Source organism: Salmo trutta, chromosome 8 (genome assembly GCF_901001165.1).
Source record: "Salmo trutta chromosome 8, fSalTru1.1, whole genome shotgun sequence".
NCBI classification, from domain to species: Eukaryota; Metazoa; Chordata; class Actinopteri; order Salmoniformes; family Salmonidae; genus Salmo; species Salmo trutta.
Genome location: NC_042964.1, coordinates 22,431,257 through 22,451,207, shown reverse-complemented (window position 1 = coordinate 22,451,207; position 19,951 = coordinate 22,431,257). Strand labels below are relative to the sequence as shown.

General features: G+C 43.3%; 2 protein-coding genes across 2 annotated transcripts in view; one reads left to right on the top strand and one right to left on the bottom strand.

Annotated features, from left to right (window-relative positions):
• Positions 1-347: 347 nt before the first annotated feature.
• On the top strand, positions 348-9,775 carry LOC115198490 (purine nucleoside phosphorylase). Its single transcript, XM_029760464.1, has 6 exons — positions 348-646; positions 1,909-2,078; positions 2,430-2,533; positions 6,676-6,851; positions 8,542-8,732; positions 8,928-9,775. The coding sequence occupies exons 1-6, from the start codon at positions 624-626 to the stop codon at positions 9,143-9,145; spliced, it is 882 nt and encodes a 293-aa protein (XP_029616324.1). The 5' UTR covers positions 348-623; the 3' UTR covers positions 9,146-9,775.
• A 549-nt stretch (positions 9,776-10,324) lies between these two features.
• The window catches only part of LOC115198469 (calpain-1 catalytic subunit), a 31,449-nt gene continuing 21,822 nt past the window's right edge, over positions 10,325-19,951 (bottom strand). The window contains exons 12-22 of the mRNA XM_029760432.1: positions 19,709-19,720; positions 18,835-19,046; positions 18,689-18,728; positions 18,400-18,465; positions 18,247-18,304; positions 15,900-15,964; positions 15,700-15,768; positions 14,972-15,050; positions 14,635-14,751; positions 12,015-12,073; positions 10,325-11,514 (exon numbers count right to left, since the gene is read on the bottom strand). Coding sequence (XP_029616292.1) covers positions 11,488-11,514; positions 12,015-12,073; positions 14,635-14,751; positions 14,972-15,050; positions 15,700-15,768; positions 15,900-15,964; positions 18,247-18,304; positions 18,400-18,465; positions 18,689-18,728; positions 18,835-19,046; positions 19,709-19,720 — 804 coding nt within the window. The 3' untranslated portion in view covers positions 10,325-11,487. The remainder of the gene's footprint in view (positions 11,515-12,014; positions 12,074-14,634; positions 14,752-14,971; positions 15,051-15,699; positions 15,769-15,899; positions 15,965-18,246; positions 18,305-18,399; positions 18,466-18,688; positions 18,729-18,834; positions 19,047-19,708; positions 19,721-19,951) is intronic.

Here is a 19,951-nt window from a genome sequence, read left to right as displayed (position 1 = left end):
TTTTTTTACTTTCGCTTTTTCAAATGATCAACAGCTGATGGTTCATATGAAATATGTGTGGTACAATCAGTAGCCTAGGCCCTAGGCTACAACCTATTATTGATAAATATTTATTTGAAGCTTCTGATGTGTTGACCATTCTGAATAGGCGTCTCGGGATTTGCCCTAGAATAAACTCAAACTGATTTATAACTAATTTCCACCGGTCACAGTGCATTATTTCTGTCCAAAATTGCGTAGTTTAAGAGGTGTGCTGTGCAGACCAATCCAAACCTGTGGATCTATTTGCGTCACTCAGGGGGAGGGATAACAGAGAGGGGCTCGTCTATAATTACGCCGCTGACTAAACACTGACGAGACGAGCGCCTAGGCATTTTAACAGTTAACTGAAAGACTACTAAAAAGCCCAATGGTTTTCAACTGACGATTTTGACCGTTTAAACGATATAACATTATTATAAATAGGCCTATCACTTTAATGTATTTATTTTAAGTCTACATTTTGAGAATTTTTTTCCGCTTGACGTTTTGCCGCTAGTCAAGTCTATCTGCTGCAGTTACATTAAGCCAATTGATAAATCGCTGCTTTTGGGAGGATTCAAGAGACATTACATTACTTCAGCATGTTTCCAGACTCAAGCACCGGGTGAGTAGCATAGACTATTAGCTAAATTTCATTAATTCCTTTCATGTTCTGGACGCGCTTCTCACATTGTTTTGCGGGAAAGTGCGTAGCCTAATAAGGAATTGCATCATTCTATCATTGTATTTACTAATAGTACTCATCCGCAACTTGTATTCAATGTGGTACTACTGTAGGCCTATCACACACGGTCAACTGTGCAAGTGGAGAACATAGTAGTGTGTGTAATTTTAGATGAAACACCAGAAATGGATTTATGTGGATCGGACGACTCACATGCGATTGGTGGAGCAGATAGTTTGATATTTTCATTGAGATTAAATGATAGTTGAAATCTAATTATCGAATAATAAAAAAAACTATCCTGCCGTTCAAAAAAACTCCATAGACGCTGAATAGCAGGTTGCCGAACAGGATTTGGCTGCCGAACAGGATTCTTTATTATACAAGACAGATGTGGGATGTGGGAATCTTAATAGTAAAGGGTTGCCCCCCTATTGGCTAACATCGTTTCTGAAAATAAATAAATAAATAAAAAGAAAACCTACAGTAGACGATAATAAATTGTTCAGAAAAGCCTAATAGTGAATTCACTCAATTTACTCTTACATATTGTAGCATAACATTTGACTAAATAATGTGTGTATCTTACACTTTTATTCACAGCTATTCTATAAGCAGGTGTTTGACAATTTAGTAATGCAACTTCACTTGAGATAGGCTATAGCCTCAGATATGAGGTGGGCTCAGATTCATGGTTATGGTTAGGCTATATGATGTAGCACAGTGTACATTAACACCATATGGGCTTGTTTTCATAATATGATGGTTCTTAGAAATGGGTGTGTGTTTAAGGTCAAAGTTGATACTCAGATAAGATAACATAACAAACTGATATAGGCTTGTAGGGTGTTATAATAGGCTAAAACTATGGGATGTGTGTGTGTTGACCTTTGTGAAAGGCAGAGGAGAAAAATAATGACTCCAGTGTGACTCTGATGGAATGTGTGTGTGTGTATATGTATGTGTGTTTGTGTCCTTGGGAGATTCGACACTATGGAGGCTCACACTCATTAACACACACAGACTTAGATTATTGCTCAGAAAACATCACACACACCAACTTCTCATAGACACTCTGAAACACCCCGTGGCACATCAGCTATGTGTCGTGATCGCATCGACCATGACATCCATTTGTTTTATTATAAAGTATAAGTAAATTATATTCTAACGTATATCTCTCTTATTTCTGTGTGTTTCAGGTACAGCTATGAGGACTGCAAGGCCACAGCAGACTGGCTGTTGGCCCAGACCTCCGTTCGCCCCGTGGTTGGCATCGTGTGTGGTTCAGGAATGGGAGGACTGGCTGACATGCTGAAAGACCAAGTGGCCTTCAACTACAAGGACATCCCCAACTTCCCCCAGAGCACAGGTATGTAGTAGTAGTGTATATCTATCTGTCTACCTGTTTTCTTATTTGGTGAATCTGCATTGCAGATGTATATGGGGTCTACATTGGCCATGTTACCTAACCAGGGAGAATTCTGGGCTCAGATTATAGCCTATGAAAAACAGCTGCACTCTTAGAAAAAAAGGGTTCCAAAAGAGTTCTTTCGCTGTCCCAATAGGAGAACCCATTTTGGTTCCAAGTAGAACCCTTTTTGGTTCCAAAAAGGTTCTACATGGAAATCACCTTTTTCTTCTAAGTGTGGTTCTATAAGATGTTTTCTGATTGGTTGCTGTGTGTCGTCAGTGCATTCTAATTGGTCTTTGTGTGTTACAGTGCACGGCCATGCTGGGCGCTTGGTGTTTGGGACGCTGAAGGGAAGGCCATGCGTGTGCATGCAGGGACGCTTCCACCTGTACGAGGGATACGCCATCCAGAAGGTATGTCTGTCTAACAACATACCATGTAGCTACTGTAGGATTCAGACATATGGTGCTCTTCTGCATTACTTTACATGATAGGTAGAGAAGATAAATTCATTATTATGCCTTAATTACAGGGCAATTTTCTTGACAACAAGATGAGTCAGTCAAATACACAGGTAAAATATTCAATATACCGTACACAGAAGTAAAGAGAATAAAAACACATAGTATTAAATCAACTAGCCCAGGTATTCCCAAACTGGGGTACGCGCAATGCTGTAGGTGGTACGTCATATATATATATATATATATATATATATATATATATATATATATTCTTCTTTTTTTTCTTCACATTTTAAACAATACATTTATATTTTCCAACAGGGCTATACATTTGGGTGAGGTTTTTTTCTTGCCTGTGTAGCCTATTTCAGCGAAATAACACCACAATGTCAAATACAGGTAGCCTAGTCAAATAATTAACATCCAATCACATTAACCATTACTCTCTCGCGGGAAACCTTCACTCTTGCGCAGACATTTAGAAACGAAACATGACAATTTGAAAAATAAGCCACAGGAGTTTTTGGAGTGAAAATAAAGACGACTTTCGAGTAGTAAGACATGTATAAAAGCAACAAATACCATTAATAAGGAGGGGCTAGAAGCGTCTTATATGGTGAGCTACTGAGTGGCTAGGACAGGCAAGCCCCATACTATTGTGGAGGACTTAATTCGTCCTGCTGCGGCGGATATGGCTGGGACAATGCTGGGGGAAAAGGCCCAAAAAACTATACAGACAATATCTTCATCAAACAACACTGTTTCATGACGCATCAGTGACATGGCAGGAGATGTTTTGAAACAATTACTGCTTTGCATACAAGCCAGTGAATTATATGCTTTACAGCTGGATGAGTCAACAGACGTGGCAGGCCTGGTTCAGCTCCAGAAGCCGCGCTCCTAGTGGCCAGGGACTTTAATGCAGGCAAACTTAAATCAGTTTTACCAAATTCTTACCAGCATGTCACATGTGCAACCAGAGGGAAAAAAACTGTAGACCACCTTTACTCCACACACAGAGATGCATACAAAGCTCTCCCCCGCCCTCCATTTGGCAAATCTGACCATAACTCTATTCTCCAGATTCCTGCTTACAAGCAAAAACTAAAGCAGGAAGTACCAGCAGTGACTCACTCAATACGGAAGTGGTCAAATGATGCGGATGCTACAAGACTGTTTTGCTAGCACAGACTGGAATATGTTCCGGGATTCATCCAATGACATTGAGGAGTCATCGGCTTCATCAATAAGTGCATCGACGACGTCGTCCCCACAGTGACCGTACGTACATATCCCAACCAGAAGCCATGGATTACAGGCAACATCCTCATCGAGCTAAAGCTAGAACAGACGCTTTCGAGGAGCAGGACACTAATCCGGATGCCTATAAGAAATCCCGCTATTCCTCCGACGAACCATCAAACAAGCAAAGCATCAATACAGGCTTAAGATTGAATCCTACAACAGCAGCTCTGACACTCGTCGGATGTGGCAGGGCTTGAAAACTATTACGGACTAGAAAGGAAAGCCCAGGCGCGAGCTGTCCATTGACGCGTGCCTACCAGACAAGGTAAATGCCTTTTAGGCTCGCTTTGAGGCAAGCAACACTGAAGCATGCATGAGAGCACCAGCTGTTCTGGATGACTGTGTAATAACGCTCTCGGTAGCTGATGTGAGCAAGATCTTTAAACAAGTCAACATTCACAAAGCTGCGGGGCCAGATGGATTACCAGGACGTGTACTGAAAGCATGCACGGACCAACTGGCAAGTGTCTTCACTGACATTTTCAACCTCTCCCTGACTGAGTCTGTAATACCTATAGGTTTCAAGCAGACCACCATAGTCCCTGTGCCCAAGGAAGCGAAGGTAGCCTGCCTAAATGATTACCGCCCCGTAGCACTCACGTCGGTAGCCATGAAGTGCCTTGAAAGGCTGGTCATGGCTCACATCAACAGCCTCCTCCATGATACCCTAGACCCACTCCAATTTGCATACCGCCCCAACAGATCCACAGATGATGCAATCTCTATTGCACTCCACACTGCTCTTTCCCACCTGGAATAAAGGAACACCTATGTGAGAATTCTGTTCATTGACTACAGCTCAGCGTTCAACACCATAGTGCCCACGAAGCACATCACTAAGCTTAGGACCCTGTGTTTTAACACCTCCCTCTGCAACTGGATCCTGGACTTCCTGACGGGCCGCCCCCAGGTGGTAAGGGTAGGCAACAACATGCCTGCCATGCTGATCCTCAACACTGGGGCCCCTCAGGGGTGTGTACTTAGTCAAATAAAATAAAATTGTATTTGTCACATGCACCGAATACAACAGGTAGACCTTACAGTGAAATGCTTACTTACAAGCACTTAACCAACAATGCAGTTTTAAGAAAATACCAACAACAAAAAAGTAATAGATAAGAATAACAAATAATTAAAGAGCAGCATTAAATAACAATAGCGGGGCTTTATACAGAGTCAATGTGCGGGGGCACCGGTGTTGAGGTAATTGAGGTAATATGTACATGTAGGTAGAGTTATTAAAGTGACTATGCATAGATAATAACAGAGAGTAGCAGCAGCGTTCCGAGGGGGGGGGCAGCAATGCAAGTAGTCTGGGTAGCCATTTGATTAGCTGTTCAGGAGTCTTATGGCTTGGGATTAGAAGCTATTTAGGAACCTCTTGGACCTAGATTTGGCGCTCCAGTACCGCTTGCCGTGTGGTAGCAGAAAGAACAGTCTATGACTAGGGTGGCTGGAATCTGACAATTTTTAGGGCATTCCTATGACACCGCCTGGTGTCGTGGGTGAACAGGGAGTTCATTCACGTGGCCAAACGTGAGTGAACTGCGTGGCCAAACACGACTCCAACACCATCATTAAGTTTTCTGACGACACAACAGGCCTGATCAGGCCTGATCACCAACAACGATGAGACAGTCTATAGGGAGGAGGTCAGAGAACTGGCAGTGTTGTGACAAGTAGGGGTGGTGTACAGTATGTAGCCCTATTTGGTAAAAGACCAAGTCTATTTTATGGCATAACAGCTCAAATAAGCAAAGAGAAACGATAGTCCATCATTACTTTAAGACATGAAGGTCAGTCAATGCGGAACATTTCAAGAACTTTGAAAGTTTCTTCAAGTGCAATTGTAAAAACCATCAAGCGCTATGATGAAGCTGGCTCTCATGAGGACCGCCACAGGAAAGGAAGACCCAGAGTTACATCTGCTGCAGAGGATAAGTTCATTAGAGTTACCAGCCTCAGAAATTGCAGCCCAAATAAATGCTTCATAGTTCAAGTAACAGACACATCTCAACATCAACTGTTCAGAGGAGACTGCGTGAATCAGGCCTTCATGGTCGAATTAGTACAAAGAAACCACTACTAAAGGACACCAATAAGAAGTAGAGACTTGCTTGGGCCAAGAAACACGAGCAATGGACATTTGAGCAATGGACATTAGACCGGTGGAAATCTGTCTTTGTGAGACGCAGAGTAGGTGAACTGATTATCTCCACATGCGTAGTACCCACCGTGAAGCATGGAGAAGGAGATGCTTTGCTGGTGACACTGTCAGTGATTCATTTTTTAATTTTTTTTATTCAAGGCACACTTAAGCAGCATTGCTACAACAGCATTCTGCAGTGATATGCCATCCCATCTGGTATGCGCTTAGTGGGACTATCATTTGTTTTTCAACAGGACAATCACACAACAGACCTCCAGGCTGTTTGACCAAGAAGGAGAGTGATGGAGTGCTGCATCAGATGACCTGGCCTCCACAATCACCCGACCTCAACCCAATTGAGATGATTTGGGATGAGTTGAACCGCAGAGTGAAGAAAAAGCATCTAACAAGTGCTCAGCATATGTGGGAACTCCTTCAAGACTGTTGGAAAAGCATTCCAGGTGAAGCTAGTTGAGAGAATGCCTAGAGTGTGCAAGGGTGGCTACTTTGAAGAATCTAAAATATATTTTGATTTGTTTAACACTATTTTTGGTTACTACATGATTCCAAATCATGGAAAACCCTAGAATGAGTAGGTGTGTCCAAACTTTTGACTGGGAATGTATGCGTGTTCCAGATCACCCTGCCTATGCGTATCTTCAGCTTGCTGGGTGTAGAGACGGTCATCCTGACCAACGCTGCTGGGGGTCTCAACCAGGACTTCAAAGTGGGAGACATCATGATCATGAAAGACCACATCAACATGCCCGGCTTTGCTGGCAACAACCCACTTGCTGGAGCAAACGACGACAGGTAGGTAGTGTGTCTGTGTGTGTGTGTGTGTGTGCGTGCGTGTGTGCGTGCCAGAGAGAATTTTGTTCAACTTCTTTACACTCACAATAGTTATGTGTAGGGATGCACTGATATGACATTTTTGGCTGATACCGATGTCCGATATTTTCCTTGCCAAAAAACCCGATACCGATATTTAACATTTTAGTGGCCTTTTAAGCATTCTAGTACAGTTAAATAGTTGAAAAACAAACACACACACACTAACCAAAAAGTTATTTTGTTGGCATTTACGTATGTCCCCATTACCAGTAAAACATAATCAAAACCTATTTCTTTCACTTACTTGCTGTGCTGTTTCGTTGTTCGTTTGTTCAGTCTCAACCAGGATTTCATCATACATGTCAAGCAGTGAAGTTTCAGCTCTGTCTGTCCGTGGCCTCTCTTCCTTGGTGGGCCCTGTCACCGTGTCCGTTTCCATCTTGTCCAGCTGTGTCTGTAACATTTCACGTAAACTCTGTTTCTTGTCTGCATCGAAGTAGTGGTCCTTGTACCTAGCATCGAGCATGGTGGCGACACAGCAAAGAGGCTCAGAGAGAATGCCACCAAATCACTTGTTCACAGCCTCTAGTAGAGTACTTCTGTAAGTTTTAACCCCACGGTCTGTGTCAGCAGTTTTATTGAGCAGGCATTTCAATGCCATGACAGAGGGTATCACGTCTGCTGCAGATGCAGGTGATTAGCTTATTTCTCGAGTCAGTTGTTCGAATGGAGCTAGGAGTGTGTTCAAGTTCTCAAATGCCATTGAAATGACAACAGAGGTATGAGAACCAGGACATTCTTGAGAATGCAATACGGCTTTTCTCAGTACGAAATCCTTGTTGACCCACTGTGCTGTCAGACTCGGCATGCTCATGGGGCTGACATCGCTCATCCAAATGTCAGTCGTGAAGCTAATAGCAGTGACGCCCATAGAAAGTAGCTCATGGATGTGCGTTTCAACAATACTGTGTAACTCCGGTAGGGCAACATCTGAAAAATAGTGGCTACTTGGTAGTGTGTACCGGGGCTCGAGGTGCTCGACAAGTCGGCGAAAGCCAACATCATCCCGACAGAGAACGGTTGACTGTCAAGGGCAATGAATTCCATTATCTTGGTGTTAATGGATTTCACCTTTGAGTTGTCTTGCTGAAATGTTCTTACTCTTTCAAATGACTGCTCGACTTGAACTTGTTTAGTTGTTGGAAGTGTGCACTTAGTTTTTTTCCAGCTTTTTTTCTAAGTAGTTGCTGAACGTCTGGGGGGGATGCACTTTCAAATGAGTAATTAGGTTTGTGGTATTGAAAGATATCACTTTCTCGCCTCCTTGGGAAATAATAGCAGCACAAACGTTGCATATGGCCTTTTTCTTATCTTCCTTTGAAACATCAAAATAGATCCACACAGCAGACATTCTGGGCTCGGTTAGGAATGCTGTGTTGCACGTGTAGCGCTGTATTTTTCGTGGCGTCGTTATGTCATCTACCTATGTTATATAGGTCAGCTTTGACATCGGTTTTGCACATCGGCGTTAAACTAGACATGCCGATGTTGGCATTCTTAGCTAATATCGGCCCATTCCTATATGCTTACCGATATATCGTGCATCCCTAGTTTTGTGGCATTGAGGTGTAACTATCTCTCCCTTCCTCCCTCCCTCTCGCTTTCCTAGGTTTGGTGTGCGGTTCCCCTGTATGTCTGATGCGTACGACAGAGAGCTGCAGCAGCTGGCTGTGGATGTGGGACAGGAACTAGGCTACGGTGACTTCCTGCGTGAGGGCGTATACTGCGTCCTGGGAGGGCCCTCGTTCGAGACCATTGCGGAGTGTCGCATGCTGCACAAACTGGGAGCTGACGCTGTCGGTAAGTCTCATCTCCAGCGTGCCTTCCCTCTTGGAGTATTTTTAATCACAAGACCTTCACAATGCTCCGTTCATTGCATTTGACATATTGAACTCAATCTTTTCTCTTATATTGAGGAAACATAAATGATGCGGTTATCAAACGTATTATCCCTATGTCTGCACTGCTCTAACATTCTCTCTCTCCCTCTCTCAGGCATGAGCACGGCTCACGAGGTGATAGCGGCGCGTCACTGCGGCATGCGTGTGTTCGCCCTATCCCTGATTACCAACAAGGCTGTGATGGACTACGACAGTGAGGAGAAGGCCAACCATGAGGAAGTCCTGGAGACAGGCCAGCACCGCGCCATCCAGCTGGAGAAACTGGTCTCTACCATGGTCACCCGCATGGAATACAACAACACCAACGCCTAAATGAACGAATGGAACCAACAACCAAACTCATCGAAATAGAATTCCTACAATCGGAATCTCATTTTAGACAATGGGTGGACTGGTGGCCCTTTTGAGTGTACCAATGAAGTGTAAGTGAAATTGCCTTGGTCTGAGGTGCAAAACCCATTCTAGGAATACAATTTCTATGGTAAAACTGGCTCTGGATCAGTAGAAACCGACCGCCTTGAACTTATGAAACACAATGACCTGCTTTTGACACAACATTGCCTGATCTGAGAGCTGTGTGGAACAGTCACTTACTGGCTGACCTCTCACCCTCACAGTCCCTCTTTTTAAAACATTCTTCCCATTTTCAAGACGAAGGTGTACATTCCTGTCATGAGCGGCTCTACAGGCTGTCTCAATTTTCTTTTTTATCATTGTCTATTATAAGTTGATAATGTTGATAATGTTAACTTAATATTGATTTGCATGTGTAAATGTCTTCATTTAACTTAACAATGAGAAAGCTATGAATCTGCTGTAAATGTCTTTTAACGTATGTATCCTGTCTATAATGTACATTAGCTGTTGATGTAAAGTATTATTTCTGCTCTTGTTCCTTTTTAATATGAATGTGCTTACTAAAGTTTATATTTATTCATGTGATCAAGTCGATTTGGAGGATTTATTGGTCAATGATTCCAAAGATTGTCTATTACAGTGACAAGATAGTCAAATGACCGCTCTAACAATGGAAATAAATGTCCTCAAAGATGGAAGGCAGGCGGGGGGAGGTGAGATCAGGTGGGACCATTCTAGCCAATGAGAGGGCATATACGCATGTGAACAACAGTAGTTTTTCTCAAAGTTGCCTGAATGCCACCACGTACATCAGTACATTTGTAACAGGCGAAACATTATGAAACTTCTATTCGATCAAATACGCTTAATGTAAATCGACATACAAAAATCCCCACTTGGGTCTATTTATCTCACACAGACAAATTTTGGGCAGAGTAAATCCTCTCGCTTCGCCTTTTTCCCCTCTAATACTCACCTGTGTGAATAAGTTCAGAAAAGTTTGAGGAAGAAACTTGAGTATTCTTCATGGGTTTATATATTTACAAATGGGACACATTCCATGAGTCTGATATTGATTTTAGAAGAGATGTTAACTTTGCTCAAAACCCAAATTATGACATATCCACATGAATATAATTGTGTTCAGAAAAAGTTTATTGAAGTTTTGTATAGATAGAAATGGAAAAGGTACATAATTCCATAATAAGAGAGCATAACACAATTCCAGAGTACACTGTAAATAACAGTCGTGATTGCGTAATGCATATAAGACATTTTTTATCAATCTACACAGAAAAATGGCAACTATAGAATTGAATGTCATGGCAATAAGAGTGTCATACTGTTTCTGGTTCCCTCAGTCTGTTTGGCAAAATGTCTCCAACTGCACATTACCTTCCTTCATCCATGAATACATCTGACATTACATGCGATCAGGTTGATGCCTGCTATTCCAATCAAAAATCAGTCATCGCTTATAACCTACATCACAAATACTAAAATAAAAATAAAATAGCCACTGGGCACACACTGGTTGGATCAATGTTGTTTCCATGTCATTTCAATGAAATTACGTTGAACCAACGTGGAATTTACGTCAATGCCCAGTGGGTAGTTTCATGTTCCCCATGGAACACAAAAAAAAAATTAAGATAAAAAGCTGGGATATCCTTGAAGTGTCTTTGGCATCCATTCAAAATGAGGATATCAAGTTTTGAGTATGCGGCATTACAAGGATATTGTGGGGGTTTTCCCACTGAAAAGTACTGACATATACGACTTCTAAATAAAAATTGTCATGCCGGTGATTCGATCCTCTAAGGATGATGAAGTACTTCCAAATTACAACATCACTTTGCCTTCTTTCTCAGCAGAGAAAATCATTTTGACCCAAACTCCATACCAGCATCCCCATTGCCTATTCCTGAAACACAGGCCCCAAAATGGCTTCCAAAAGGAACGTTGAAAACATGACAAGGCAATTGTGAAAATTGGCACAAGATGTAAAACTAAAACTTTAGGAAGTTTCCTTCCTATCCAATTGGAGGGAGTATCAAAATGCCCTTCCGTCTTCCTCTATGTTGTGGCGCCATGTGAGTAGAGTTGTCTCCCTCTGTTTCTAAGGTAACAGGCAATGCTTTGGCACATGATCCCCATATTAAATGTTGTAAACATTACTCAAGTTTTTTGTTTTTATCCATGGATCTCTGCAGTGCAGAGAGGAAGAGCCAGAGAAAGGCACTTCTGAAATTACATTAGTGTAGTCTGGTGCAATAACATCAGTGAGTCCATCATCTTTAGGCAAACATGGTCAGGGTGATCCACTGTAGACAGAGAGGAGGGGGAGATTTAGAGAGAGATGCAGTGAGAGAGTACAGAGGGGGAGAGAGCACATAGTCACTTTAATAACTCTACCGACATGTACATATTACCTCAACTAACCGGTGCCCCTGCACATTGACTCTGTACCGGTACACCCCTGTATATAGTCTCGCTATTATTATTTTACTGCTGCTCTTTAATTACTTGTTACTTTTATTTCTTATATGTATTTTTTTTTAACTGCATTGTTGGTTAGGGGCTCGTAAGTAAGCATTTCACCTGTTGTATTTGGCGCATATGACTAATAACATTTGATATGATTTGATTTGACGTTTACATCATCAGTACATTGCTCATTATGAACAGTGACATAAGAATCACATAACAAGCAACCCCTTTCAACTGTGTAGGCTAGCTATGACTGAGACAACACTCTTATACTTAGATCAACTGAACAACAACAAAAACGTAACAGATGAGAGATAGAAATGTGAGATCAGACCTGGAAGAAGTTGAGTTCTATGACTCCATCAGAATCTGTGTCCATCGTCTTGAAGGTTTCTATAAGTACAGTAGTGTTACGAAAGTCAGTTAAAAATGTAAAGCACCCATATTAATATGACATTCACTATTCTGAACATTGGGAGCAAGATCATACATCATTGGCCAATCTGAAACATCAGTGTAAAATATACCTTACACAGGACATCGTATGGATGATGGATAACGTCGATCTATAAGCTGACTCGGTGAGTGAGTTTATAAGGAAGTGCATTGGAGATGTTGTATCCACTGTGACTATTAAAATCTACCCTAACCAGAAACCGTGGATGGATGGCGGCATTCGCACAAAACTGAAAGCACGAACCACCGCATTTAACCATGGAAAGAGGTCTGGGAATATGGCCGAATATAAACAGTGTAGTTATTCTCTCCCCAAGGTAATCAAACAAGTGAAATGCCGGTACAGGGACAAAGTGGAGTCGCAATTCAACGGCTCAGACACAAGACGTAGTCCCACGGACTACAAAAAGAAAACTAGCCACGTCACGGACACCGACGTCACGCTTCCAGACAAACTAAACAACTTCTTTGCCCGCTTTGAGGATAATACAGTGCCTCCGTTGTGGCCCGCTAACAAGGACTGCACCCCCCCCCCCCTCTCCTTCTCTGTGGCCGACATGAGTAAAACATTTAAACATGTTAACCCTCGCAAGGCTACTGGCCCAGACGGCATCCCTAGCCGCGTCCTCAGAGCATGTGCAGATCAGCTGGCTGGTGTATTTACGGACATATTCAATCTCTCCATATCCCAGTCTGTTGTCAACACATGATTCAAGATGGCCACCATTGTTCCTGTACCCAAGAAGGCAAAGATAACTGAACTAAATGACTACCGCCCCATAGCACTCATGTCTGTCATCATGAAGTGCTTTGAGAGACTGGTCAAGGATCATATCACATCCACCATACCGGCCACCCTAGACACACTTCAGTTTGCATACCGCCCTAACAGGTCCACAGACGAAGCAATCGCCATCACACTGCACACTGCCCTATCCCATCTGGACAAGAGGAATACCTATGTAAGAATGCTGTTCATTGACTACAACTCACCATTCAACACCATAGTACCCCCCCCAATCTCATCATCAAGCTGATGGCCCTGGTTCTCAACCCTGCCCTGTGCAATTGGGTCCTGGACTTTCTGACGGGCTGCTCCCAGGTGGGGAAGGTAGGAAACAACATCTCTACTTCATTGACCCTCAACACTGGGGCCCCACCAGGGTGCGTGCTCAGCCCCTTCCTGTACTCCATGTTCACCCACAACTGCGTGGCCATGCACGCCTCCAACTGAAGTTTTCAGACGACACAAGAGTAGTGGGCTTGATTACCAATAACAACGAGACAGCCTACAGGGAGGAGGTGAGGGCACTCGGAATGTGGTGTCAGGAAAACAACCTCTCACTCAATGTCTACAAAACAAAGGAGATGATCGTGGACTTCAGGAAACAGCAGAGGGAGCACCCCCCTATCCACATCGAAGGGACAGCAGTGGAGAAGGTGGAAAGTTTTAAGTTCTTCGGCGAGCACATCACAGACAAACTGAAATGGTCCACCCACACAGACAGTGTGGTGAAGAAGGCGCAACAGCGCCTCTTTGACCTCAGGAGGCTGAAGAAGGCTTCCCTGTGGCTCAGTTGGTAGAGCATGGTGTTTGCAATCCCAGCATGGTGTGTGCAACGCCAGGGTTGTGGGTTCGATTCCCACGGGGGGCCAGTACAATACATATTTTTTAAATGCATGAAATGAATGCATTCACTACTGTAAGTCACTCTGGATAAGAGTGTCTGCTAAATGACTAAAATGTAAAATGTAAAAAAATGAAGAAATTTGGCTTGGCACTCAAAACCCTGACAAACTTTTACAGATGCATAATCGAGAGCATCCTGTCAGGCTGTATCACAGCCTGGTTTGGCAACTGCACCGCCCTCAACCACAAGGCTCTCCAGAGGGTGGTGCGGTCTGCACAACGCATATCTGGGGGCAAACTACCTGCCCTCCATGACACTTACACCACACGATGTCACAGGAAGGCCAAAAAGATCATCAAGAACAACAACCACCTGAGCCACTGTCTGTTCACCCCGCTACCATCCAGAAGGCGAGGTCAGTATAGGTGCATCAAAGCTGGGACCAAGTGACTGAAAAACAGCTATCTCAAGTCCATCAGACTGCTAAACAGCAATCACTAACTCAGAGAGGCTGCTGCCTACATTGAGACCCAAACACTGGTCACTTAAATAAATGGATCACTAGTCACTTCACATATCTTACATTACTCATATCATATGTATATAATGTATTTTATTCCATCTACAGCACCTTGCCTATGCCGCTCGGCCATCGCTCATCCATATATTTATATGTAAATATTCTCATTCACCCCTTTAGATTTGTGTGTATTAGGTAGTTGTTGGGGAATTGTTAGATTACTTGTTAGATATTACTGCATTGCACTGTCAGAACTAGAAGCACAGGCATTTCGCTACACTCGCACTAACATCTACTAGCCATGTGTATGTGACCAATAAAATGTGATTTGATTGGACTGTACTCACTGAACATGGTCTCCAGCCTAACCAGGCAGGTAACAAAGTTGTCAAAGTCAACTGTCAGGTCAGCCTCAGTGTAGCGCAGAATTATCAGCTGGAACAGGTGGTTCGTCAGCTTGAAACCTGATGACACAGACAGAAAAATTACAAAGGCAGGAACCATTTAAAATGGGTTTAAAACAGCCAGATATGCTTTCATAGAGAACAATGGGTCAAACGTATGAATTTCTATTTTCAGTTATTGTTGGTTAGTCAGGTGTCCTTACTGTGGCTAAATAAAAAATAGTGATGATGCTCTACAAAAAAAAAACAGATTGAGATTTAAGGGAAAGAGGTACTGTACCTGCCGCCTCCAGGGCCATCCTCATCTCATAGGAACTCATGGTGCCTGACTTGTCCAGGTCAAACTGACGGAATACAGTCTGGTGGAGGGATGGAGACAGAGAGCGAGAGCGAGAGCGAGAGAGAGACAAGGAGAGAAAGAGAGAGAGAGAGAGAGAGAGAGAGAGAGAGAGAGAGAGAGAAGGAGAGAGAGAGAGAAGGAGAGAGAGAGAGAGAGAGAGAGAGAGAAGGAGAGAGAGAGAGAGAGAGAGAGAGAGAGAGAGAGAGAGAGAGAGAGAGAGAGAGAGAGAGAGAGAGAGAGAGAGAGAGAGAGAGAGAGAGAGAGAGAGAGAGAGAGAGAGAGAGAGAGAGAGAGAGAGAGAGAGAGAGAGAGAGAGAGAGAGGAGAGAGAGAGAGAGAGAGAGAGAGAGAGAGAGAGAGAGAGAGAGAGAGAGAGAGAGAGAGAGAGAGAGAGAAGGAGAGAGAGAGAGAGAGAGAGAGAGAGAGAGAGAGAGAGAGAGAGAGAGAGAGAGAGAGAGAGAGAGGAGAGAGAGAGAGAGAGAGAGAAGGAGAGAGAGAGAGAGAGAGAGAGAGAGAGAGAGAGAGTCAAAGGCAGAGAGGGACGGAGATTGCGAGAAACTGGTGAAATGCTCTACTGAGACTGGACAAGGAACTAATGACGAGAGCGAACGCTCAGTTCAAGTGAATGATGTAAGTGAATAGGAGAACAGGATTTTCAGCTCAGCTCACCAGGTATCGTTTAATTTTCTCCCACAGCACGTGGAACTCTGCCAGTCCCAGTTTACCACTACCATCAGTCTGAAGGACACGGTCAAGGAACCCTGTTTATACAGACAGTCACAGAGAAAGAGAGACCAGACAGACGCTGAAAGACCAGACAGATGGGACTAGTACTGTATAAAGAATTGATTGAAGTACACCAAGGATACATCCATCAGGTTGATCATAGTGCGACAAGCTTCTGGTCCAAATCCATCTGTCTTCAGATCTTTGTCTGTATGTGTGTGTGTGTGAGACAGAGAGACAGAGCATGAGAGATTTATAGGCATCTGTAAAATACAAATCTGCCTGGAAGGACCGACAGTGTGGGTCTCAGTTCGAAGGATTGTGAAAGATCTCGAGTAGACTCACATATACAGAGATACAGTGCATTCGGAACGTATTCAGACATTTTTATAAATGATTTGCAAATAAATAAAATAAATAAAACATGTAAATACCTTGCCTAAAAAAATACCTTTCCTAGTTAAATAAAGGTTAAATAAAAAAACGGAAGTATTCAGACCTTTTGCTATTAGAATCGAAATTGAGCTCAGGTGCATCCTGTTTCCACTGATCATCCTTGAGATGTTTCTACAACTTGACTGTAGTTCACTGATAGAAGAATTTGTATGTTTAAGATAATGGCTAAAGTATTCCACCCTGAAACCATATAATTGTATGAAATGTGTTAGAGTCATAATCCAATAACATGTGTGACTAGACCTTTTAAGACTAGGCCATTGTGTTACTATTTCGCAATATGAGCAGGGTATAGTTGAGACATTCAAGGACAACTGAACTGTCGACTTGTGATAACGGTGAAACTAATAACTGGAAAGAGGCCTCCCCACCCTTGGGAGGAGACTGTTATCTAACTGTTAGAAACGGATAGGCTTGCAGAAGATAATGAAACATGTTTCAGAAGTGTGATAAACAATGTATGTGAACTGTGGAAAAATACAGCCCACCTAAAGCGAGGTGGAGTTTCTACTGATGTGAGTTCATTTGTGTGTGTGTGCTATAAAAAGACTGTTCTCATTTTGAAGGCAGAGTACTCTCTGAATAAAGGACTGATCTATTGCAGGCTGAGACCTTGTCTATTTCTTTGAACTGGAGTTTTACAACCTTCAGGAATTAGACAGAGCTTTTGTAGTAGTTGAGTTCAACCATTGAGATAGCAAATTCTCGTTACATCCACCTGTGGTAAATGTAATTGATTGGACATTATTTGGAAAGGCACACACCTGTCTATGTAAGGTTTTCACAGTTGGCAGTGCATGTCAGAGTGAAAACCAAGCCATGAGGTCGAAGGAATTGTCCATAGAGCTCCGAGACAGGATTGTGTCGAGGCACTGATCTGTGGAAGAGTACCAAAAAATGTGTGCAGCATTGAAGGTCTTAAATGGAAAAAGTTTGGAACCACCAACACTGTTCCTAGAGCTGGATGCCCGGCCAAACTGAGCAATCGGGGGAAAAGAACCTTGGTCAGGGAGGTGACCAAGAACCAAATGGTCACTCTGACAGAGTTCCAGAGTGCCTCTTTGGAGATGGGAGAACTTTGCAGGGCAACCATCTCTTCAGCACTCCACCAATCAGGCCTTTATGGTAGAGTGGCCAGACAGAAGCCACTCCTCAGTAAAAGGCACATGACAACCTGCTTGGAGATTGCCAAAAGGCACCTAAATACTCTCAGACCATGAGAAACACGATTCTCTGGTCTGATGAAACCAAGAGTGAACTCTTTGGCCTGAATGCCAAGCATCACGTCTGGAGGAAACCTGGTACCATACCTACAGTGAAACATGGTGGTGGCAGCATCATGCTGTGGGGATGTTTTTTAGCGGCAGGGACTGGGAGACTAGTCAGGATCGAGGGAAAGATGAACGGAGCAAAGTACAGAGAGAACCTTGATGAAAACCTGCTCCAGGGCGCTCAGGACCTTAGACTGGGGGCGAAGGTTCACCTTCCAACCGGACAACAACCCTAAGCACACAGCCAAGACAACGCAGGAGTGGCTTCTGGACAAGTCTCTGAATGTCCTTGAGTGGCCCAGCCAGAGCCCGGAATTGAACCCGATCAAACATCTCTGGAGGAACCTGAAAATAGCTGTGCAGCAACGATACCCCATCCAACCTGACAGAGCTTGAGAGGATCTACAGAGAAGAATGGGCGAAACTCCCCAAATACTGGTGTGCCAAGCTTGTAGCGTCATACCCAAGAAGACTCAAGGCTGTAATCGCTGCCAAAGGTGCTTCAACAAAGTAAAGGGTCTGTAAATGTGATATTTCCGTTTTTTATTGATAATAAATGTGCAAAAATAAAAAATTAACTGTTTTTGCTTTGTCATTATGGGGTATTTTGTGTAAATTCATGAGGAGAAAAAAATGATTTAATACATTTTAGAATACGGCTGTAACGTAACAAAATGTGGAAAAAGTCAAGAGGTCTGAATACTTTCCGAATGCACTGTATAAAGCACAATACTATGTTTTAATTCTATTCCCAGGGACTCACGCTTGCTTATGATCCTGTTGAGTATGGTCTGCAGCTCCGTGGCACTGATCTCCATGTCCTGTAGGCACAGAAACAGAACATGAGGATATACTACATTTCCCATCAGCCCATTCGCCCTGCTGTCCCCTCACTTCCCCTCCCTAGTCTCCTCACCTCCCCAGCCAGCTGTCTGAACAGACTCTTGAAGCCAGCGTCAATCTGGCTCTCGTCCAGCTGAGACTGAAACAGAGATACAGAGGAACGTCAACTCTTCTTGTTGGCAGTACTGGTGTTGGCATGTTACAGTACGGGCTTGTTTATCAAACAGGATTCTCCATGGTCTGCATCTGAAATGGAACCCTATTCCCCACATAGAGCACTACTTTTGACCAGAGCCCTAGTCAAACGTAACACACTATATAGGGAATAGGGTGCCATTTCAGCCCTTGTCTCTTCCCCTCACCTCTGCAGGAAGTTCAGCTGTGACGTCATCATCCAGCTCCCTAACACAGACAGAAAAGAACACTAGTATCAATGTCCTTACATTAAAATCATTGCCTTTCTACTGTCCATAATCTCTATTCCCTCATATGTTTCCCTACTACTCACTCTGAGTTAGCTGGTTTCTCAGAGAAGACTCTGAGGACAAAGTCTCCCTCCTTCTGGGGTTCGAAGGTGGAAGGGACGATGATGTACTCCCCGGCGGGCAGCTGGAAGCGAGAGCTCACCTCTCTCAGGTTGATGAAGAGCTCAGAGCGGGCACTGGAACCGTGCGTCAGGAAGAAATCTCTCTTCAGGTGGATGCCTGATCTACCCACATACTGAGAGGACAGAGAGAGCAGGGGGAAAATCTTGTGAGGTGAACTCACTAACCCCTGATCTGCCCACATACTAAGGACAGAGGGCAGGGGAAAGCAGTATGAGTGAGTTAGTTAAACTATGTGAACCTAACCCATGTACTGATAGGATGGCGAGAAGGGAAAGCTCTGTGTGACATCTTACCCTTAAACTCTAACCCCTGTCCCAACCACATACTGAGAGGACAGAGACAAACGTAAAGAACCCCTGACCTCTAATCCCTGACCTTATGTCTATGCTACCATAGAAATTAGGAGAATGCTACCATGCATCTCCATATGAGACAATTGGCTGTGAGCCTAAGCACAAGCTACATTGGCCTTTGAGACATGCAGGTCAATATAGGCCTATTGGCTACATTCCACTTCAGCTATGACACACTGTCCAACAGGTTTTTAATGCACTGTCCAACAGGTTTTTAATGCACTGTCCAACAGGTTTTTAATGCACTGCCCAACAGGTTTTTAATGCACTGCCCAACAGGTTTTTAATGCACTGTCCAATAGGTTTTTAATGCACTAAATATCTCTCAAATACAGTTATGCTGTCCAACAAGTGTTTTAATTATTACACAGTTACCTCACAACCCAATGTAAGATAATACTGGCCAGCAGAAAATACATACCTCATTAGGAACCTGTAGAAAGACACAGAAAGACAAGTGTTAGATAGAAACATACAGTCAATTACTAGTTACTCAAAACACTGTCTTTGATGAACAATCCTACCGCCTTGCTAAATATGTAAAAAGAAGAAAACGTCTCTTGCCTCTGTTGGGGTCAAATTGGGGTCATAATAGGGGCTGCACCAAATGTTTGATGTATTATAATAACTGATTATGCTTATGTTGTATTAATAGAAGGGGAAG

Coding starts and splice junctions, on each gene's coding strand:
- LOC115198490 (XM_029760464.1), top strand. CDS start 624: ATGTTTCCAGACTCAAGCACCGG. Junction 2,079..2,429: donor CAACTTCCCCCAGAGCACAG/GTATGTAGTAGT, acceptor TGTGTGTTACAG/TGCACGGCCATGCTGGGCGC. Junction 8,733..8,927: donor ACTGGGAGCTGACGCTGTCG/GTAAGTCTCATC, acceptor TCCCTCTCTCAG/GCATGAGCACGGCTCACGAG.